General features: G+C 33.4%; 1 protein-coding gene across 1 annotated transcript; it reads left to right on the plus strand.

Moving 5' to 3' along the window:
- The first annotated feature begins 553 nt into the window (after window positions 1–553).
- LOC120534992 (killer cell lectin-like receptor subfamily B member 1B allele B) lies at window positions 554–23,322 on the plus strand. The gene is made up of 6 exons (XM_039762497.1): window positions 554–626; window positions 9,222–9,320; window positions 12,674–12,904; window positions 13,337–13,488; window positions 15,066–15,172; window positions 23,196–23,322. The coding sequence occupies exons 1-6, from the start codon at window positions 596–598 to the stop codon at window positions 23,320–23,322; spliced, it is 747 nt and encodes a 248-aa protein (XP_039618431.1). The 5' UTR covers window positions 554–595.
- The last annotated feature ends 1,499 nt before the right edge of the window (window positions 23,323–24,821 follow it).

The raw sequence follows: 24,821 nt of genomic DNA on the forward strand, positions 1-24,821 counted from the left end.
CCATGAGTAAAATAGTTTCAGACATGAAAATGATGTTAAAATCTTCTTCTTTCTCTTTTCTTTCTTTTTGGTATTTTAGTCATTTCCAAATTTATCTCATGTTTTTGAAATAGACGTATGCTACCCTCGTGGTTTTCATTACAAAAGCCAGTAAAATCTTGCACTCTGAGCAGTTTTCTTTTTTTCAAATTCTTTACTCTGCTTGAAAGTGTTTGGCCAATTATAATGCCATTACATTTTGATACAATTAATATCACTGTATCATTTGATACAATACAGTACATTGCACAGTATTGTGTTCTTCATTCAAATTAGAAAATAACTAAAAAAAAAAAAAAAGTATAAATCTAAAGTTGTTTGTTCTCAAAATATTTATTTGTTTCTCTTTTACTTTATAGATTTAGCAATATTTTTAGAAACCATTGATGTGTTTTTTCTGCCCGAACTTGAGTGACAGGACATCTTCATTTCCTCATACCGCTCCTTTTTTTTTCCTTAGCTGCTGACATACACAACTTTGGAGGACAAAGAAGAGAAGATGTCTGTAGAGATAACCTATACTGAAGTAAATTTTCAAAGAGATGGAAAAAAGAAAATGGACTGCAATTCAACAGGAAAGATTAATGGTATGTATTAGTGTATGTACTGTACATATTTAAAATATAAAATAAGGGCGGTATTAGTAGCAGTAGTAGTTTCACTATACTATCAGCTAGTAGAAAGGGTTGAAAACAAACAGATTTGCAGTTTGTAACTTTTAAATAAAAAAGGCTGATTACCTTACTTTTAAAACCTTATTTTCAGTATTATTTTTTGATAATTAATTTTTTATTTATTAACTTAGCAATTTTTGACCATATTTTCCATTACCATGAATTCTGGAGCTGAAGTCATGGAAAATTTAGATTTATAGTTTATTTTTCAAATGAATGACTCAAAACAAATGTCAGTACAGCCTAAAATCGGTTGAGCTGGAGTACTATTAACTGAACTACCTGGTGGGGCGCTAATTGTTTTATTTATTAATTTATGTTTTCATTTTTTGTGAACATTTTTTTTATTAGCAAAACATAAAAACAAAATGTGAAATTCAAGACATTCCTACAGAGTGTCCCCGAATTTAGAGAGCTTCATTCTGGAAAGTTGCAGTGTGGATATGCCATACCGGAGATGGGTCCAAAGGCACCAATATGTAATACCAAATTTATAAAGCATCTGGAATAACTGGGCCTAACTTGGGAAGACTGAACATTATTTCAGAGAGGCAAAAGAAAAAGTACAGGGTACCAGAAAGAGGAGTCACAGAAGGAGCAATTTAGACCAAAAAGCATATTGAAAGCATGACGATATTCCCCCAATTCCAGGAGGCATAAATGCACATTACTTTCACCATGTAGGGCCTCTCCTGCCATTCTAAAGAAAAAAGGGTGAAAAGATTTAGAAAAGGAGGAAGAGAGAGCATGATGAATGATATTCACTCATTTTATAAAGCCTAAACACAAACAAAAAGATAGAGATAATTGGAACCAATTGGATAGTGAGGATTTTACGCTTTTAAAGTCACAACAGTTTGAACTGTTTTACTTCTTAAATAAATGTATATCTAGGACTCAATTTTGCAATATATTCAAGTGCAAACCTGGAAAACCAAGAAATTCCAGAGCAGGAAAAAATGCAGGGACATTGGTTGTTTCAAACATTCACTGAGTTTTATGTAGATATGGTGGCTACCAGAATGCATTCTGGATTGTCTGACTTTGCCTATAATGAACAGGTCTAAACTTTAAATTATTCACACATTATAGTTAAAGGCTACTGAGGCTATATAGCCTAGTCTTGGGAGCACAAGGTACAAGGCAGGAGCCAAACGATGAAGAGATATCAATGTAGTGCAAGCTACACTTATATTGGGTCAGTTTAAAATCACCAATTAAGATAACTCCATGCAGACTGGGGCAGGATTTGAACCCAGAAGGTATGAGATAACAGCATTAACTATTGTATATCATAGCTTGCCAGGAAAACAAGGATTAATCAGCTTTATTAGAAAATACAAATGACACATTAAAATTTAATTATAGCAAGCATAGCCTGAAAATATATGCTATGGAAGAATTAAATGAAAACAAAAAATATCTAGAAGTTGACTGTGTAAAAGTATATAATTAGAATTTGAATATCAATAGTATACAAGAACCATAGCCCACTAGAGCAAACGGGACACAGGACAAAAAAAAAAAATAATAATGATAGGTGCAGCACACTCACTCACAACAGGTCATTTTAAATTGCAAGAGCCAAATAAAAATATATACTGCATCCTTGTTTTTTTTTTTTTTTTTAAAGAGAAATATCAAGAAAGTTCTCATCTACTTTATGTGAAATTTAATTTTTTGAACCCAAAATGTAATTCCTCAGCTACAACTCAAATGTACCTGGTACCGAGATCCATGTAACCCAAAAGCAATCCGATTATATAAAAGAGGCATGAGCTTAATTAACTGCTCAAGTGCATGTGATCTAAGTTCTGCAAATATTAATTCCGTTCATTTTCCCCTTAAGGTATAATCAAGATGAAATGAATCACTGTATGACTGCTTTTCCTTATTATGTTGACTTAAATGTATTCCAATATACCTCAATTAATGTTGTTCTTATTTAGATAAAGAATAGCATTTTTAAGTTATATTCAATGACAGGTACATTTAGTTTTTTTATTTTTCCTTTTCTTTTCCAGCATTGTTTCCAGTGCGGCCAAGAGGCTAAGCCCCCAGTGATTTTGAACTTGACTGAATAGGGTTGAGAATGTTATGTTTTCTCTTTTCAAAGGGTTTTAAACTTGCCCTTAGAGATTCATACAGTACATTCAAATTTATTTCAAAGTGTATATTTTGTGCTTTAAAAAATACTATTTATTTTGCCAACTTAGGTCTGATAACTGTAAAGTATAAAGCCTAAAATAAGTATCATCTACCTTGATTATGGATTGAATATTCCTAATGTCTTGTCTGCAACAATTAGGAAAGTGAAACTTCATTTAAGTCTAAAAGTGCTATGGTGTAAAATGCATAACTGGATGATATATGTGATTTATAATTCATTTTGTTAAGAGTGGCAGATTAGTTAATGCTGCTGTTTTACAGTTTCATTGACTTAGTGTCTAACCTGGAAATGCCAAACTTGCAATTCTAAACTCCGCAATAAGGAAATAAGCTCATTTGGAGTCAACAGCTACATAATAGGTATGGTTTGGGCAAAATGAAGAAAAACTCAAGGACTCTGTAGAGTGGGACATAACAGCTCATGCAAACACAAACTAGGAAGGTGTTTGGTCAGAATACAAATCAAATCCTGGAAGGCTGAATGCTAGCAAGTGCATCTTTCATGATATGTAGAAGTAGTACCCGAAAAAACATCACCTAGGTAAGTGGAGAATGAGCAAACCCCACTTAATCTCTACCAGGATTTGAAGTTAGTCTTCAAAGAGCTTAGTGAATATTTTTGCAAATTCTTATATTTTGTTTTTTTTTTGGAGTATTTTTCTGTGAAATTTGTTTCAATTATTGCAAGTCCATGTAATACTTTTTTTTTTTAAATTGATTTTAATTAGAAACGGATAACATTCCATAGAGTCAAATAAAATTAAAAAAATCGAAGCAAAGCAAAGTTCTACCCCAACACAATAAAAACAAAATTTATAAATATAAAACAAAATATTTTGTTTTATTAACTTGTGTGGTAGTGTCTGTCTTCTTTGATGTTGAAAAGGATTTTATTGAGAGCAGATAATTATTGATAATTAATAAATTATAAGCCGCCAAGATTTAGTGAATATAGGACACTTGGGAACGGAATTGTATTTCCAGAGGGATTCAATGACAGAGCTGGTTGTACGTTTTAAGATATAATCTTGTTAACCCAAATCCTGGCATGGTTATAGAAAAATGGATTGAAGAATATAACAGGTAATATATGTAAGTAAGAAAATTACTTTAAAGTAGGTTAAATAAAATGCAATGAAAATTAACTTAAATTTATAGAGGGAATTTTATAGGTGGAGGATTTGCTACATGGCAATTGAAGCTAACTTGAATTTAAAAAAGATAGAAAATGCGTCTCTACTTGTAAAGTGCACGGGGATACTCTTTGCTATAGAAAGGTACAAATAACATCAAATGTGTTTGCAAAACCTCCGAAATATAAGATTTTATTCCCCATTCTACTTTTAAATTGATTTCATTTTTCATAGTTTTCTAATAATACCATTATTATTTACTACACTTTTTACAAAATGATGTACTAAGAAATGCCTCTGGGGATGTTTTGTGCTTGCAACTATCAGGCAATTCATTTCTTCCACCCAACATTCTAAATTAAATGCACAATATGTATTTATTTAACTATCTATTTACTCTTCTATTGATTGATTATTTTATTTGTCCTGTGAGTATGTCTTTTTATGTTTATGTTGTATTTTTTTTATTCTTCTACTGCATCTAAATTTCCCCCTGGAATTAATATACAGTATTATTTTATCTAATCCAGTCTAATCTTATCTGAATAACCTGAAAGACTCCAAATTTGTAATTTATGATGAATATGCTAAAAACGTATTGTTTAAAACCTATCCGTTAATGTTTTTCAAATGATTTATTGTTCTGAAAGTGAATAATGGGAATTAAAATTCTTGTTTATTTGATTTGGCATCCTCTGGAAATACTGGATTATGCCTAACAAAAGAATTTTAATAAATTCTAGTTAGACCAAAATTATAGGAGCACAAACAGTGCCAATCCTAGATTATTACATCTTTGTGTATGTTGAACTTTTTCCATATTAAATGAGTAAGTACATCATTTTTCATTCACACTTAAAAAAATACAGCTAATAACAAGGCCTTATTTATGTCATTCATCAAACATGATGAATTTTTCTTTCATAAAGCACCACATTAATGTCTTAGGCTGCAGTGCAGTGGAAAATTCTACTATTTGCATTGTTGCTCATTAAAGTTGACAAGTCAATATCAGAAACCAAATTATTAAAGACTAGATGAGCTACCAGTCTAAGAAGGGTTTCAATCTAAGTAATCAATGTAGACCTCAGCATATTCAGTTTTAACATTTGCAGTGCATTATCTATTGGAATGTGTTTTGTAATGCATGCAGCAATAAAATGTTACAAATGTTTGTAATGTGCCATTGTCTAGATCCTGGCCTGGAGGGATACCCAGGTTATCTGAAAGACAGCACATCACAGACATTTGCAATTTCTTTACAAATCCCATACCAAATAGCATATAACAGAGACTTAGCAACCAGACGGAGACACACAGTTACAAAGACACAACCCCCCAGGCACCGCTCCTTTTATTAAGGTGTAAGGTTAATACTTCAGTTTAAATAGACACCTAAAACTGCATGTCTGTACAAAATTCCTGAGATGTATCTGGAGCTCCATAGTTCCTCCATTCATCCCATAAATACATGTTTCTATACACTGTCCAGTCACATACAGTATGTATGTTGAAAATAATGTAAATTCAACAGTGTGGAGCACACCTGCCATGGGACAGATAAAATGTCACATGTTAAATATAAAATTAAGAAAAACACAAAAGCTTTAAAAACATATACCATTTGAAACACCATGAAATATTACATTTTCTGTTAGATTTTTCTTGTCCTAAACTAACTTTTCTGGTAAGCTGCAGGTAATCCTGGCAGCATCAAATACAAGCAAAGGAGACAACCCTGGAATGGATCCCAGTTTACTGTTGGACACACTCAGCCAAACTGGACTAATTTAAATTCAACAAATAATCTTCACAGTGTGTTTTTGGACCAAGGAAAGAAACAAAATTTTAAAGAGAAAGCCCAAGTGAATATATATAGAAAATACATTTTCAACATGGAAGTAACAAAGATGTAAATCACGTTAGTGTCCTAACAGTGCAATGCTACAAAGTTAACCACTTTATTAAATTCTAAAAATATATTACCACTCTTCATCAATGCCAGTTTTCTCTTTTATAATACATGGATTTAAACTAGTCACTCAACCTGGAACCATTTTTTAACTGAAAAATAGATATCTCCATGGCACAGTCAAATATATTGTATATAGGTATATAAGGATGGATTTATATTATAGCAGTGTAGCAGTATTTACAAATGTAATGAAAGAGACATACCATCCATATCAATTGGTCAATGGAGTTAATTGTAAATAATAATAATCCTTAACACTTATGTTTAGATATCCATTATAAGCATAAAACAGAATTAACCTCCTTAAGCTCCAAAGTGATGGGTGATCATCTAAGAGGGAGCGTTACCAGAAAAGCAGCTTGTTTTTCATAAGATAAACAGGCACAGTTATATCTTAAATAAAGTTTAAACCCTTAATATAGAGTATATACAAAAAAGTTGAAATAAGTCTAGAGCAATTTGCTTAGTAATGAAATCAATGAGTTAAATTGAAAAACAGTGATGAGCTTTAAGACCTTTTAGAGGTTTTGTATTAGAAACAGGAAATATAGAAATGCCTCTTTACTATCCTTGCAATATGCAGAAATTCACACCAAAAGTCAAACAAGTTATATTCACAACTATAAACTTGTATTTAAAATTCAAATTAATAACAGGTATTAAAAAGGTTAGACTCATACAATGGCAGTTTTGTGGTACCATATGATCACATAATGAGAAAAATAATTATTAGAAGAATTTTAACAACTTAATAACAAAATAATAGTAACAACAAGGTTTAGGGTTCTCACTGGAGAATTTCTTGACGAGATTCATATTTTCTAAAACTTACTTGAGGAAGTCACTTATGTTATTTGCACTATTTTGCAAGTTGGTTAATCCTCCTGTTACACACTGTTTAAACTTATTGTCTTTATATATGATAAAATCCTAGTTAGCATTCATAATAATTTAATTAATATAACATTTTGAGACCCCGGTACTTAAGTATATTTGTGATGCTACAAATATTTATGAAGTAACATGTAATGGGGAAAATGTCTTCATGTTAGGCACAGGAGAAAAAAAAAAAGTCTGAGAACAGTTGACGCAACCAGCCAATGTGATTCGAGTTCTAAACTAGTTATATTGTTTTTTGTTTGTCCAATACGAGAAGCTGTCATGTTCTTCCCCTTTTGTGTGACTTGTGTATGTAGTTTGAAAAGTGGAATATGTTTTGTTTTGTTTAGGTTTGGGCTCAGCAATTTCTGTTTTTTGGTTTAATTTGTGATATCACTTTTATTTTTTACCCCCATTTTTGGATGGGTAGAGGACATAGAGATGACATAGCCTAGGGGAACCTGATTAAGTTAATCCAGCCCTGTCTGTATTTCATGAATTCTGAAAACAGCTTTCAATAAATAAATAAGTAAACATGGTGGTATGGTTGGATACAGGTTATGAATTGCTAGCTCACAGTTCCAGGGTCTTGGCTTTCGTCTAGCTGCTTTTTGTGTCTCTGTGGGATTTTTTGCAGGTGCTTGGTATTCCTCCCACATCCCAAAGACTTGCTTATTAGGTTATTTTGGTGACTCTGCATTGTCCAAATATGTATATATGTGTGCCTAGTAATGATTTGATTGATGGTTTGTCAAAGTATGCAAAATGTTGAGCAAAAATTGAAGCAAGGACAGGCAGATACTATAAGGATAATAAAATATTAACATTACATTTGGAAAATTGTCTTCAGTTTAGCTGTTTATTTAAGTCTTTTACACTTAAACACATTTTCAAGCAATTGTTTTGGAAGGCACTCAAGGTTAAAATCAATTGGAAAACTAAAATCCAGGCTTCTATTTGAAACCCAGTGACCAAAATGCTTGATTTATAATTTAACAGCAAAAAAACTAATGTATTTATTTAAAGTGTACAATATAAAAACATTTAACTTTTCCTAAATTACATCGTGCAAATAAACTTACTGCTTCATAATGGGTTGGTTTACATGGGTATGGAGTTTTCATTTTCTGTCATTCACCCTGATTTAAGTATGCTGGTTTGCTTCAACACTCCAAAGAGATGCTGTCAGATGACTTGACACCTCTAAATGTGTGAGTGGGCCATACAGTAGACTATTGTGTCATTCATGGTGTGCTTCTGTCACAGGTAGAGGTACGCTCTGGCCCTCAACCACTCATTCTTATAAAAAGCTATTAGAAAAATTTATACAGAAGTTCAATATACTGTATATTTTAACTGGAGTATTAGTTGGAACTTGGAATGTTGGCTACCATCATCATCATCATCATCATCATCATCATGTGCCATGTTTTATTGTGAAGACGATCACGGTCTTCCATTTGCCTCTTTTCTGAAAGGTTCTAATAAGCTACTCAGAACCTTAACCTGTCTATCCCTTAATGTAATCTATGATTTTCATATGGTGTCAGCAAGTATTTCTCCTTCCATTAATTATTCCTGTCACTGCAAGATGTTCAGCCTTTTCTTTCCTCGTTACATTTCCTGGAAATGTCAGTTTTCTAACGTCAACTTTTTTCATCACTGTTTTCAATTTTGAGTCTTCCTTTGTTTTGCTTTGAGACTGTCCAACATTCTCTTGCATAGAATGAAGATATTCTTAGTATTTTGTACACTGTATTAATGAGCTTTGTATCCATGGGAATTATGTAATTCTTTAGCTTATGTTACTAACACTGTTGATTTATTCACATACGAAATACACAGTGTAAAAATGCGTATTTATCCTATAGTTATGCTGAGTCACAATTTACATGGAATGATTAAGGAAAAAAATAACAATCAGACCTTATGAAGCACCCTTCCTTGAGGAAAACCGTCTCAGAGTGCTTTTGAAATATTGTGCAACTGTTTAAATATTCAAATGAAATGCACACTGGCCAGTTAAGTGACCTGATCAGAGTTACAGGGCAAGTCAGTTATGGTCACTGAGCCAACAACATTGTTGTTTTCAGTCTAGCTTCTTGTCTATTATATCATACTACTAAAGGGCTGTAAATAAGAATGATGTGCTGGCTAAAGAACTGTAAAAAAATCTCATTCATTATTGATTAAATTTGACTATCTCTCTCAAGTCAGAATTATAAAGCGTAAAAATTAATTATTGCATACTTTGATATCATAAATAACATTCTCTATGTCAATTTTGAGTGATGAAAAGGAATCTACATTGCAATATATTTTAATAATACATGTGTCTTTCTTTTCCTTTAGCTTCAACAAAAAAAACATGGTCCTTTTCCAGATCCGCTTTACTCCAGATTACAGTTTTGTGCATCTTACTGGTAATCATCATTGTCTTATTTATATTAGGTATTATTTTTTCTCTAATTTATTTTTTCATATCATGTACAAAAACAAACATGTGAAATGTTGAGGAAAATGATCACATTATTCACTCTTCCACTTGCCCAAGACATTTTTATTAATGTAGTACCTTTATTCATCGATACTTTATAATTAGTCAATGTTTATGTGTTATTATTTGTCATAGACACTGAACTAAGTTGTTTATGTTGATTTGCGAAAAACTGGGTCCACACTTTACTCTGATGCTTTTGTTGAGTTAGTAAACTAATATGGAGTTCATTTTGGCTTCCATTTTTTTTAATTGTTCTGTAACAACACATAATCTACTATTCTTTTTCTCTATTTTTATTTAAAATAGTAATTTTTGTGATATACCAGCATGTAATGTGAGCAAGAAAACCACTAGCATAATTTTTTTTTTAAATTTTATTAATTTTATTGCAATCATTCCATACAAATCAATCAATTTTTGCTAAAAGTTGGATTCAGAACAAGTCGACCACTCGCATAACTTAAAACTCTGGCTTCAATTTACAAACGACAGTAATGTGATAACATAGCAATACTTGCATTCATCCTACAGCATCTAAATCATCTTTCAGTAGGGAGTAATTTTATTTTTTAAAAAGGCATTTATCACAGAGAACATACTCAGATATACTGGCATGGGAGTCTGTTTGCTTATCCAAGAATTTTTGCTGCTGTTTCCTATGCGAAAACTGAAAATGAGTAAAACCATGTGGAGACTTCAAGCTTCTTACAAAACCAAATGTCACTAGTGATTGGGATTTCATGTGATTTGTTGTCTTAATTATTTTATAATTCATTTTACGGTTTTGATTAAAACGTTCTATAAGACCATAACACATAATGGTAGATACAGTATATTGTACAACAGTTGTGTTTTTTGCCTGAGATTTATTGGAGTAGAAGGCATATCACAAAAATAAAATCTCCTTAGAAGTGGCTACTATATCATCAAGAACTCTCCTTTTATGTTTGCTTTTGTTGTAAGAAGTAGGATCCTTCCATGTATTATTTCAAGGAGTGTCATACTAAGATTCTAGAGAGTCACATTGGCTACAGATTTTCATTCCAACCACATTCTTAGTCACTATCCGATTACTGCCACTAATGGAATCTGTTTGTTTTGCCTTAACTTTAGTTACATGCTTTTTAATATTCAGAACTTTTACTTGTTTCTATTCTCCTCAAACATTAGCCAGACATGCAAAGTGAGTAAACAGATGATCAGCTAACTCAAATTCATTTGCTGAAGGGCCACCATTTAGCGCTAGCCAATATTAAAATTAGAAGCCAATTTTTGCTGTGTTGTAGAATATTTTCACAAGCTAGGAAGTCACACAGAGCACAAAGCCTTCTGCTTCCAGTCAGACGTTATTAAAAGATAGTAAAGCTGTGCTCAGTCTGCAGAGATACAGTAGCTGCTAATCCTGGGCATGGAGACATCTTAATACAAAACTTAACATACAAAAAATACTTAACCACTACTGCTTATCCTAATGGACAACACTTCATAGCATTTCACCAATATAGTTTGATCTCCCGTCAGTCAAGCCCACTTTACATTTGGTTATTCCTATCCAGGCCCATTATTCATTATGCTGATGGACAGCACCTTTTGGCACCTTGCCTCCTTTGTCTCCTGTGTTTTTCAACCATACCACCTTAGTGTTAATCCTCCACCCAGTCCTCTCGGATAATATTTCAGGATATTAACTCTAGAGCTGTAGGGTTTCTAAGGGCTTTAATATATTGGTGGCTTAATCCACTAGTTCCCCTTCAAAAAAAATATAACAAGGGCTTGATATAACAAAAGTTCTCATCAATGTGTTCATATAAAATAAACACATAAGTATGAAAATATATGTAATAAGTATAAAAATACATATAAGTATATATAATCAGGTAATTAAGTTTCACATATCTCCAGTGTCATTTTTCAGTCTTTACCATTACTTCCAGTGCTCAACATTATCATTATTAATGGTCACTCATCTTAAAAGTATATAGTCAAATATATTCTTAGCTTGGTCAAATATATGGTAAGATTATTTATCCATATCTGTTAATGAAATATACATTTTAACTGTATACCTCTTTAATGCACTCATTCTGTCATAACAGCCTTTTTCAACAAATGGCCAAGGCATCTGTTCCAATACTTGCAGCAATTGTTTACCAATTAAGAAAGTGCCTGGAGTGAAAACCTGCAGCCACTGCAGCCCTCCAAGATCTAAATTTGACACCCGTGTACAGTATTAGGTGGCATAGCCCATTACAGAATAGTCACTAAGGAACCATTTTTCAGAAAGTTCTAAAATACAAATGATAATGCTATCAAAGGGTCAAAAATAAATTCAGTTGGTAGGAGTACTGGGCACCTCCAGACATCTTAAAATCTGAATTATATGAAACAGTGAAACAATGTATCTCTAAGTTTTCCATGTGATGTCAGGCCAAAAATGACGACATAAATCTCCTGCCCAAGATGGCCACTCATTAGGTATACATGCATTAGTTGAAAAGAGGTTCTTTCTAATATGACTATTACATAAATAGCATTACACATTTTTCATCTGCATGCTTTGTCACCCATAACAGCAACAACTAGTTAAAAATAATAAGGTGAGGGTCCATCCTAACCCATGAATACCTTATAAGTAAACGTCTGTGTTTTATGCATGTTTTTACAGTGCCATCATTCTACACTAATCCCTTTTAAACAGAGGGTGTACCAGATACCTTTGCCGGTGTCCTTTAGGATTTCCATGTGGGAAACTGACATCACAAATGATATTGCAAAAAATATTTTGACATATACACAAGAATTCTTGTTTTTGAATTCTTTCTTATGCAAGGGAACACCACTGCCATCTTTTGATCTAGTCTCTCATTTTTTAATACTATATACCTGTTTATGCTTTGTTATAGCTGTTTTTGATTTGATCCTGATTCCTATATTTATAAGCAACAATATTCAACTTCAGTTCAATTAGAACAAAGTAAGCTGCATTAGATCTGTTATGGGCCCAATAGTAGAACAAGTTTCTCCCTTGACATTAGTAAGCAATATACACAAGACAGGATTACATTTTGAGGATAATGTTGTAAATTATCAGTAACTGCAGACATTTTTTCTACAGAATAATAAGTAAGGTAAACAATTGAAAATGAAAGTAAGTCATATTATGATATTGATACCACTGGAAATCACCATAATCATTTCTAAGTACAGCTGTCTGGGGTGTGATCCATTGTTTATGCTATACAATATGTAATTTACCGAACAACTTTTTTATTTTTTTTTATTAAATTACTCAATTTTGTTTTAGTCATACAGAAAACAGCAGACACAATGAACAAATCAAAAACAAATTATCAGGGCTTATGTAACATAAATGGTACATCTGATGATTGTATCCATGATTTAAACTATCAACTTCAAGAATGCAAGAGTGATATGAATAAAGCCCAACAGGATTGTAAAATTAATGGATGTGATGGACATGACATCTTGAAGGACCACCTAAAGAAAACATGTAGAAAAGAATGGAGTACTGGAGGTAAGGTATAACTCACAGTAAGGGAAATCATTCAAAAAAAAGCATGTACTGTTAACTTCTCCGTCTTCCCATACTGTAACAATACAAAAAAACAGTGCTTATGACATTTGTAGCTCTTCTTCTTTCCATCTCTTAAATTGAAATGTCTAAGTTTGATTGCACACATGCCACTATTTGTCCATTAAATAGAGTTAGTAGAACTTAAAAATATTACTCATTTATAGTTTCATACATTAGTATGTTTTAGTACTGGGCTTCAGGCTAAGACAAGTTAATTCTTTTAAGCTTTTGGTCTGATTTTACTGGTCCTGGTTATTTTTTTATTTTAGTACTGGATTAGGTTTAAATTTTTTATTTTTTATTTAGACTGCTGAATAAAGAAGCCTAAATAGTGAATTGCTCCATGGGTAACTGCATTTATTTCCTTCCTAGAAATGAACTGCTCCTTTTGCCCAACTGGATGGTTACAGAATTTCAGAAAATGCTACTTCATTTCTAAAGAAAATAAAACATGGTTGGAATGCAGAAACATCTGTATTTCACATAAAGCAGACCTCGTTATAGTTAAGGAGAAAAATGAACTGGTAAGATAAAAAAAAATTTTTATATCTGAAAACTACTTAAATTGATTATAAAAGTTTAAAAACAGGAAATCCAAAAACTTTGCATAAGTCTAAATTTATTTAAAGTAAAGCTGGCTTTATCAGACTCTTAGGAGTGACAGCCTCATCTTATATTTCCCTTATTGTCATTAATGCATGTTTATCCCAAATGAATATTAGAATGATGAGATCAATTATTACGCATAGTTATATACTTAAAGCATTTCTAAGCTTAATATTGAAGTTTGAAACTTTCTAACCCCAACTCTAACCTTTTTAGTGCCATACCAAAACTGGAGTTCCATCCACTGCACAAATAAGAGAACAAGAGATCAAAATTTTGAAATCATTTTAGCCTGAGCACCTTTTGGACTATTTGCCTGAACAGCAAGGGAATTATAAGTGTGGTTTTAAATGCATTAAAATAAAGAAATGAAACAAGAAAATACATTACTCTGAGTTGCCTTATATTTTTAATTGATTATCTAGTTAAACTATTGTGCTCCCCACAAACAGAAGATTATGGTGTCTATTGAGGCTATGATATATAAAAAAATAATGAGAATAAGAGCTGGATATATTGCAAGGACAAAACAACAAAGAGCCTTTAGGAGTAATCAGATAGACTGTAGATATTCTAAGCTAAGTGTCAAAACCAAAAGAAATACAGTACCATAATTATGAGTAACAAAATACGATGAAAAATGTCATAGCCATAACAAGAATGCATTTCCTTTACTACAATAACCTTGCATGAATTTTTTTCTGTTTTATTTCTACACAAAAATGGGGCCCATTTAGATTATTTGCATACATATCTATAACAGGAAAACATTTGTAGAGATCAACATAAAGGTAATTAGTAATGTTCAGTTTATATCTCAAGTAGAAAATTAAAACGCATCCTCTCTCTGACACACTAACACTCAGGACGTTTAGACAACAAATTATTCAGCAGAAGTGTGTCATGAAATGCTACTGGAGCTCCTTTATACCAACAAGAATACGTCTGCATAATGCCTCACTGGGACTGGAACTGCTCTCTTAATCTTTATTGAAGTCAGTACTTTTTACTTTTAGTTATCTTTCCTTAGTTGTTCTGGTTTGTATTTGGAGGGTGTTTGATATAATATGATGATATTTATTTATTCGTTTATTTATTGAGCTACTGTAAAAAGGAAAATTTCTCCCTGAGGACAAAGAAAGATCTATCTATCTATCTATCTATCTATCTATCTATCTATCTATCTATCTATCTATCTATCTATCTATCCCCATATATGCTACTTTCCTAGTGGCACTATATTTCTGTAATGTACTATTATACCTATTTTGTTTGTTGCTCAAGGTAATCCACAATTGCATACCAACTTTTGATTAACATTGATACCTAGTAAAAGCAGGTTAATTTTAAAACTTTAAAATGCTAAACACAGATTATGGGGTTGCTTCCTGACTTGCAGCATTTTTGGTTGGTGAACCCTTTTGCTCATGAATAGATTAAAACAACTATTCAAAATGAAAATTGACAAAGTTTGTTTGACTAACTTTATCATTAGGAATACCTGCAATATATCATGAATGACGCAAATGGATTTTACTGGATTGGACTGAGAAGAGATTCCAGTGAGATTTGGAGATGGGTAGATGGATCTCCTTTTGATGGGTGGGTATAGCCTTTATATATTTAAGTAAGTGTTTAAAGGAATTAATCAATTAATATCTATTATACATAGCACCCTAGTATATCATCATGGTGTACTTACATTTAGATAAATACATTATAATACATTGGTGCTGATGGAAAAAATCGAATTGAATATCCACAGTATTATTATGTGGAAATGAAACAGACATATGAGCCCAGGTTTGACTCAGTGGAACTTACCAAAAGGAAATATGTGTAAAAAAAACAAAACACCACAGCCATATGTTATTTTTGAGTTATTGTATATTTTAGAAAACAATCAGCTTGGAACAGAAATATTATAGTAGTGAGCTAAAATTCTTCTTTGGATGACCTTAAATGCTGAGAAATTAATAGATAGTCGCCACTACAGTAAATACACATCATTATATTTTAATAAATGTACCTTAGCTTCCAGTTTCTGTTTAATATGTTAAACACAGTTTATGACTGAATCTATGACAAATGTTCCTAATTTGCAGAATGCTTTAAAATTTGTATTGTAAGCAGGTTATATCATGTAAGTAACCACTAAGAAACATAAGTTGTAAGATTAAAAATAAAATGTTGACATTAAAGTTAAAAGGACCTAGTGCAATTAGTTGTTCTTTTTAAATAACTATTTTCAAAGTATAAAAAACATGGGCATATCTAAATTTGAAATGGCAAGGAAAAATCATCAGTTTGAAACTACATATCACACAATATATGTGTGTCTACCTTTGCACTAGAGGTTAAACAACCGGTGGAGAACATTGTGGCAATTTATGTATTACAATGACAATGTAAGACGACAAGCAGGGCCACACCTTCCATGAAGATTTTTTCCACAGATAACCGCTACAAACGGCACCATAAATTACAAAACAAAAACAAGTTTCTTTAATGTCTTTTTTGCAGAGCTATATTTGTAATGGTATGACAAGTATTACTACAAATAAGGCAAGATCTGTGGCTTTTTGTATTGTTTTCCATGTGTGGTATCCAGTGTGCTGAAGCACAAACAAAAGACTGGCATTTTTTCTTGCTTTTTGCAAAACATATCAGACACTTTTTATAGCATCTTTCACACGCATTAACATAAAGCATGAAAGAAAAAACAGATATTTAATTGATTTCTGTAGAAATGCTCCTGCACATTTTACCATAAGCCAATGCCAATCCCAATGCCAATATAATGATTGTAAGGTATATGAAGAGTGATATTTGCAGGTCAAGAAACATTATAGGACACAGAAACATCTTACAGCAATGTTTGTCTGAAGAAAATTGGTGATGCTGACTGCTTAGGCAAAGCCTGACAAAAGTCTACTATTTGCCTCTTACACTCATGTTTTATTGTTTTTCTGTTTTTGCTTTCTTTAAGAACCAAATATAAACTTATCTAAAAAGGGATGAGAATGAGAAGACTCCTACAAGTTAAAGCTATAGAGCAGCCTAACAATTAGGAAGGAGATCTTCTTGTATTTTCCTCAGAAGCTGCACACTTATTTTCAAATGAAGCAAAATAAGATGAAAGCCCATTTTAGAAGAGTTAAATGCAAGGCAGAAACCAAAAACTGGATGGATTGCCAGTTCATGCCAGGCCACTTACACACCCACACCAACACACACACTGGCTCTCTCATTTACAGGCCTCACACTGACCATCAAACACCTGGCTGTTCAGTGCAGTTATCGGAGTGTAATGTGCAGTTTGATTCATGCAGTGTTTGTAGTTTTATATATTCCTACTGTGTTATTGTGGCTTGCCCTTTTCAACCTCAAAGTTATCTGATGCTAAACTTGAGATGTTGCCCTTTCAATTTAGGAAATTCATAGCCAGCATATTTTCCTAAGCAGAGAGTGTTTGAGAGGCTCTCATTTTATTTACCATTTAAATTAATATGGCTGTGTTTTGTCAGAGTGTTTTACAATGATCTGATTATGGACATGGCATTTGCATTCCACCGTTTGATTGATTTTTTTTGTGTTTTGAAACTTACAAGAACTTGCATTGTTCCCTATTTTGGTAAGTTAATATTTGCATTGGAGTAGCCTGCACACATACAGGAAAATTCTGGTATGGCCCTACCAGTATTTCCATGCCAAAAATTCCACTGTTTAATTGTATAATCCCAACAATGACAATTAACAATGAAGTGGATGCCAGCACAAAGAGGACATGACTAATATATGAGAGTATGGCCTTAATAATATCTGTGACTACAGCTAGGTTATCATTTTTACATATGAAGATCATTTATATATTTTTGTTTGCCCTTACTATTTCTATTGTACTTCACATCTCTTGGTTGTCTTGACAATTCTTTTACTGCTAAAATATTAAAGGAATGGGTGGCACGGTGGCGCAGTGGTAGCATTGCTGCCTCACAGTCAGGAGACCCGGGTTCGCTTCCTGGGTCCTCCCTGCGTGGAGTTTGCATGTTCTCCCCATGTCTGCGTGGGTTTCCTCCGGGCGCTCCGATTTCCTCCCACAGTCCAAAGACATGCCGGTTAGGTGGATTGGCGATTCTAAATTGGCCCTAGTGTGTGTTTGGTGTGTTTGCGTGTGTCCTGTGGTGGGTTGGCACCCTGCCCAGGATTGGTTCCTGCCCTGGGATTGGCTCCAGCAGACCCCCATGACCCTGTTTTCAGATACAGCGGGTTGGAAAATGGATGGATGGATAGTAAAGGAATCACTTTTGGTCACCATTCAACGTTTCTGCAAAATTTCTCAAGAAGCGTCTTTTAGTATTGCTACTTTCTCTTTTAAACATTGCTCATTACAGAATAAATGATTACAAAAAAATAAAAAGCATTGCCCTCCCTAAGCCTACAGTCAGCACTGGAGTTTGCTTTGTATGTATTTTACAGCCAGTTTTTTTTTGCCACTTCTTTATTTGCTCTTTATTATCCACCTAGGAGTTCTCCATTATTTTTATTGTTTCTAAAGTTTGGGATGTACTTGTCTTTTATTGTATGTAAAATGCTTTTAAACCTCATCCCATTATATAAAAAGGGTGATAGGGCAGATCCAAGCAACTATAGGCCAATAAGCTTAACATGCATCACAGGAAAATTAATGGAAGGAATTATTAAGGATAAGATTGAGCAACACATGACAAGGACAGGAGTTATTCTGAACAGTCAGCATGGGTTCAGAAGAGGGAGGTCATGTTTTACCAACATGCTGGAATTCTATGAGTAGGCAACAGAAGGATATGATCAAAGTGGAGCTTATGATATTATTTATCTGGACTTTCAGAAAGCATTTGATAAGGTGTCTCATGAGAGGTTGAGCATCAAATTAAAAGAAGTGGGAGTTCAGGGTGATGTTTTTAGATGGGTGCAGAATTGGCTCTGACACAGGAAGCAGAGGGTGATGGTGCGAGGAACCTCCTCAGAATTGGCCGATGTTAAGTCTATACAGTTTAAGCAAAAGAAGATTAAGAGGTGACATGATTGAAGTGTTTAAAATTATGAAGGGAATTAGTACAGTGGATCGAGACCGTTATTTTAAAATGAGTTCATCAAGAACAAGGGGATACAGTTGGAAACTTGTTAAGGGTAAATTTCTCACAAACATTAGGAAGTTTTTCATTTACACAAAGAACGATAGACACTTGGAATAAGTTACCAAGTAGTGTGGTAGACAGTAAGACGTTAGGGACTTTCAAAACTCAACTTGATGTTTTTTTGGAAGAAATAAGTGAATAGGACTGGCAAGCTTTGTTGGGCTGAATGGCCTGTTCTTGTCTAGCATGTTCTAATGTTCTAAACCTGCCACAATCTTCCTTACATGTCCCCTTACTTAAAATTTTGTCCTGGTTTACATTTTGTTCGATCACCTCTGCCCACTGAATTGTATCCTGATTAGTAGTAAATCTTCAATGATTCTCTTCCCATTGACACTTTAACATACCATATTAAGAAAATTGTCACTGATTCCATTTTGGAGATTCTCTTCCAATGCTCCACTCTTTGTTATGTTATATGTAGGTAATTAGTCCCACATTACTATAAAATTTGGCTAGCACTTTGTGTGCATGTTTACAATGTATGTCTTGTATTTATCACGTGTGTACTTATCAATTATGTGTATGTCTGTTATGTAACCGTACTTGGAGAGTCATCAGAAGAACAGAATCAGATTCCTTGTATCCATGCATACTTGTCCAATAAATGTGATTCTGCTAAAATCCACTTCTAAACTTGCTTCTATAATATTATTAAAAAATACATCACTACTATTCTAGCTGCCTCCAGGAGATGATCTTATGAGTTAATATTAGAAGATTTCGTGATAAGCCAATTTATTTTGAACATATCCTGATTTATTTGGAATAAGAAATGGTGCCATCTGTGGCAATCACTATTCCAGAAGTCTAAGATGGAGGAAGGATTTTTTGTTACCACACTTTCAGCTGTAATACTGATTAATTAATGTTCTGCCAATGGTATTCTTTTGTTAGTCACATGTAACAATCTGCACCTCCTTGAATAATCTATAGTAAAGGACAAAACCCATCAAGAACTGGATAGCCATATAGGTAGAATTTTCATGATATGGCTTTACTGTTAATTATGTTTTTACAATTAAAATGTTGTATTCTCAGTTTTTTTTAACTGACTAATTTTTAACTTGTAGCATGGACATGAGGATAAAGATACTCTATATTAAAAATATGTTCATGCATCGATATAGCTCTTTTTGAGAAATAGAAATATTTTCTTAATTTCCTAATAAAGATACTCTTAGTTGTAATACATTTTTTGCTTCTAATCTTACCCCTGTATTTACTATTGAAAAATATCCAAGCCTACACAACATATTTCCCATAGACTTTTTAAAACAACACTTTGTAGAGCAACTTACGTTTGCAGTCGCAGTGAAGTAGAAAGTCAACCTCCAAAGAATGCAGTGCTCCATTTCCATATTCGCTTAACATTGACTAATATCTTGTAAAAGTATATACTATATCACGCACTCCAGTTTAATCTTTGGCTTTCCAAAATTTTCTTTGGATTGGATCCCACATATGGCAGGTGTTTTCAAGTATTAGTTTGTCTTGTACGCAAGTTTTGCCTATTCCCTTAACTGAAAAGTCTACTGAACATTTACTTATACTATACCATTGTAAGTCTTAGGCACTTCAGTAGACCACCCTCCTCTTATTGACACCTGGAGTCATCCAGAGTAAAACACCAATCATCAATGATCAATTTAGCCCAAGTATTTTTATTATGTTGCTAACTCAGCACCTAATCTTGAATACTTAGAAGAACCCAGGTCCTTGTTTTTAAAAAGTAGTTTAGAGAAATATTAAAGTGCTAGCTGTGTTACTTGTCTAAGAAGGGTTGAAATCTATGTAATTGATGTAGACTTCAGCTTTAATGTTTGCAGTGCACCATCTATTGCAATTCTTTTTTTAATACATGTACAGTAGCAATAAAATGCATTACATTTGTCATTTCATCAGATGACACATCACAAACATGTATAGTAATGCATTTTATTACTACAGATATTTGTGATAGGCCATCTACTGAAATGACGAATACAATGCATATGCCCCTATTTTATGCCATTTGAAATGGGCTTTGTAAAAGCAGTGTTAATGTTTGTGATGTGCCATCTGTTGGAATGACATAGACATAGCAACTGGACGGATGAACAGATGAACATTATCCTTTTATTAAGGTGGACAGTATCTAAAGCTAAAAACATAAGGTTCACTCATAGTTATCAACTGAACTGGTTTATAATCTACAGAAGTCTAAGTAAGATGCTAATCCCCATAGCAATGTTAGAGTTTTCATTTTCTGCATGTGCTCCATGTTTTTAAATATATTATTTAGGGGGAAAATAATAAGGAATATCCAAATGGGAAAATAATATTCCAAACAGAACATTTAATATTTTGTATGAGAGTATTGCCTAAAAATGTTTAAAAGGAAGGAAAAGCAGAGTTATCATAGGCTTCATTGTCTGGCTTTGAAAATGTCTTACTCTTTACAATATGTGTCTTCTCATGACCTGTCCTAGCCAACTTGTGGAGTTCCCAGAGATATGTGTATTTAGACTACTCAGAAGTATGTTGGCAGATTTTAGCATTTGACATCTTAGACCAACTGGCTCCTCAAAGGCCCCCTTAGGTGTAGCATATCAATTGGGCAAAATACCAATGCCCAGCTGTTGAACTGAAACACCAAAACGTCAGATAACAGTGTCAAATACTGTGAAACCCACTACCACTATGACTGCCAGAAATAGTCAAATCTACACTTACTTAGAAAAGAGCGTCGCAATGCAAGAGAAATATAATACTATTATCAACGTATACTGTACCATTAAATTAACAATGAAACTAACTATTAAGGTTCAATTAAGCCTATGTTAAAGAAAAAAAAATAATGCATTATTAATACCTATATCTTAAATACATAAACCCATTTATCGAAATCAGAATCAGTGAACACAATGGTCTGCAACTTTTTGACGACCAAATAATATATATAGTTCCATTAGATTTATTATCTTCCACAGAACAACGTATGAATGTTTCCACTTCAGCCTTAATTTATATTATTTTTCATATCTGGACATCATTTGGCTAACAAATATCTAAACTCTCTGAAATTACTTTATAACTCTTTCTGGCTTTATGCAAAACAATAATCCTTGATCATAGATCTTCAGAGGACTCATTTTTACAAGGCATGCATCACATCAACAGGGTTTCTTGTGAATAGTGAAATCAAAATATTTGAGCCATTTTTATAGGTCCAAGATTCTTCAAGCCACATTTCCAATATCATGTCATTGCTAACTCCTGATTATCTTTTGTTGAAGTCATCAGCCTAGGGTAATTTATGACAGACGGTTATCAGTAAGAGTGAAAGGGAAGATCTACAGAACAGTAGTTAAACTAGCTATGTTACATGGGTTGGAGACGGTGGCACTGACCAAAACGCAGGAGACAGAGCTGGAGGTGGCAGTGTTAAAGATGCTAAGACTTACATTGGGTGTGACGAAGACGGACAGGATTAGAAATGAGTACATTAGAGTGTCAACTCAGGTTGGGAGACAAAGTCAGAGATGCAAGATTGCATTGGTTTGTACATGTGCAGAGGAGAGATGCTGAGTATACTGGGAGAAGGATGCTAAGGATAGAGCTGCCAGGGAAGAGAAAAAGAAGAAGGCCTAAGAGAAGTTCATTTGGTGAGAGAGGACATGCAGGTGATGGGTGTGACAGAGCAAGATCTAGAGGACAGGAAGATATGGAAAAAGATGATCCACTGTGGCAACCACTAATAGGAGCAGCCGAAAGAAGAAAAAGTCATCAACCTTGGGGTTCACAAACCTTTTGTCTGGGGCTTCCTAAACAAGATCCAAAACTGTCTGTCTAGTAGGGTTACTGGTCTACAATTCCTCAAAAACAAAATCTTTACTAGACTGTTTCTGCTCTCCCATTCCACCTTCTTTCAGGTATGTGGCCTTTTTTCCTCCCACTAGTCATACCATAGCCATAGCTTATGGCCAGAAGAGGCCTTTATTCCCTGGCCAGGAAACAATGTCTTGGTAAGCTCATAGATCACTTCTGGGATCAGGAATGGACTCTTGGAGGTGTCCTTCTCAAACTCCCCTTTGAGGCCTACAACATGCTCCCTTGGTTGTTTCATTCTATGACTTGGTGACACAATCTAACTAGAGGCTAACAAAGAGTCTTATTAACAGAAATAATGTGGTCATACTAATTAGATCTTTTTATGATCTCAGATGAAGAATTATGGATAAAATAAAGGGTAGAAGGAAAATGATTCAAATACCCTTAACCGTGTTAAATGCATACCTGTCTATAACAGAATTATGGTGCTACGTCCCATTGGGAAACAGCTGTAATGTGCTCATTATTATGTTAAAATGTTTTGTTTTTTTTTTTTTTGATTTTCGTATTTCTGTTGTGAGTTCCTTCAAGCACTTTTCAAGTAGTAAATGTTTCATTTTCATCTTTTTCAGATCTTTGTTTCAAAATGTTACTAGGCATGGTGGCACTCATGTTTTCATATCTAAGAAAACAACCTCATCTGGCTTGCACTACACAAAGAAAATGTGCATTTGTCAAAGGTCATCTGTTATGGTGTAATAAAAGTCTCGCCTGAAGTATTAAACATACAAGTTAAATCAGCTTAACAAAGTACTCGTATTAAATATATTTTAAACATCAAAATTGTCGCTTGCTGGTAAAACTGCAGCTCACATGCATTTGCAGCACTTTATGTAAGCATGAAAATAATATGCAGTCTAGCTTTCTGGATGATATTTAAGTGTATTTTTTTTGCCTGTTTTTTTTCTGTACCATACAGTAATTGTTAACAATCATGCCTCTTTTTAAGAAATTAATCTGAGTAATTTTAACAAACAATTAGTGTATCTACCATTTAAAACTAATCATTAGACACACAATTATGAATTTAGATCAAATTTAAAATTGTTTTCAGTTAACTTCCATTTATTTCTTATTCAAAAATAAAAACTTGGTGTGTGTTTGCTCAACGCTTTGAAATCATATAAACTGTGTTGTTCACCTCACATTATATTGTTTGTTTAGTGTTATAAAGTACCTTGAAATTGTGGATTGCTATCAGCAATAATATAAATAAATGTTTTCAAAAATGTTTTTTGATGTATCTTTCTTCCATATGTGTGTGTGCAATTTATTGACACTCTACAAGCAATAATTCTTATTCATCATCATGCAAAGATTCCATACTGGAGTAAAAAGTTCAGAAAAATCAATTCATTAATAGATATTATTATCACATCCCCTTCTTCATTCTATTTGGTTAACTAAGCAAGATTGACATGTTCTTTAATTTCGGCAATGACTCCTGCATGAATGATAATCTTTCCATTATTATCTTTTAGTGCATTGACCTTGATAATTTCTGGATGAGGATTGTGTCTGTAGCTTCCCCATTTCTGCTATATAATACCTGAAATAAAAATAAAACCTGATGGAAAAGCTTCAAATTTCTCAAACACAGTTTCATATGGTGAAAAGTGATAAGGGCCGAGGCATGTTTAGACATCAAGGATATAGATGTATTCAAAGGGAATTATGTTTCATTTGCCGAGAGCAATGTTTCTTAAACTTTATTTTGTTGTGACCAATTTTACCCTTCTTACTGTTTTTGAGATTCTATGGAAAAGACAATCCGCCGCTGTGGCAACCCCTAGCAGGAGCAGCGAAAATAATAAGAAGAAGAGTGTTTTTGAGACCCAATCAGTGAAAACTATTAGATCAGGGGGAGTCCCCATTGGACTGTCACGGCTGACACAGTCAGTTTGAACTCCCCCAAAATGGAGAATCATTACTGCAAAGCCGTAGCTGAGCAATGTCAATTGCTTAAAACAAATGCCTACGGGGACTTGTCGCAAGATGCATTACAAATCGTAAGCAACCCTTTCCGTTGAATACAATGGTGAGTTATGACTTTGACAGCCCAAAGGAAGGCATCCCAACTTGTAGTTTAAGAAACTATGGTGGAGAGAATTGTCACTGGAAAGATGAATGTACTGGTCATATACAAAATAAGCCAGGTGGAAGAGAAATTAGAAATGGTGGTCCTATTACACACAATA

The sequence above is a fragment of the Polypterus senegalus genome, chromosome 9, assembly GCF_016835505.1.
Source record: "Polypterus senegalus isolate Bchr_013 chromosome 9, ASM1683550v1, whole genome shotgun sequence".
In the NCBI taxonomy this organism is placed as follows: domain Eukaryota; kingdom Metazoa; phylum Chordata; class Cladistia; order Polypteriformes; family Polypteridae; genus Polypterus; species Polypterus senegalus.

Coding starts and splice junctions, on each gene's coding strand:
- LOC120534992 (XM_039762497.1), top strand. CDS start 596: ATGGACTGCAATTCAACAGGAAAGATTAATG. Junction 627..9,221: donor TTCAACAGGAAAGATTAATG/GTATGTATTAGT, acceptor CTTTTCCTTTAG/CTTCAACAAAAAAAACATGG. Junction 9,321..12,673: donor CATTGTCTTATTTATATTAG/GTATTATTTTTT, acceptor ATTTTGTTTTAG/TCATACAGAAAACAGCAGAC.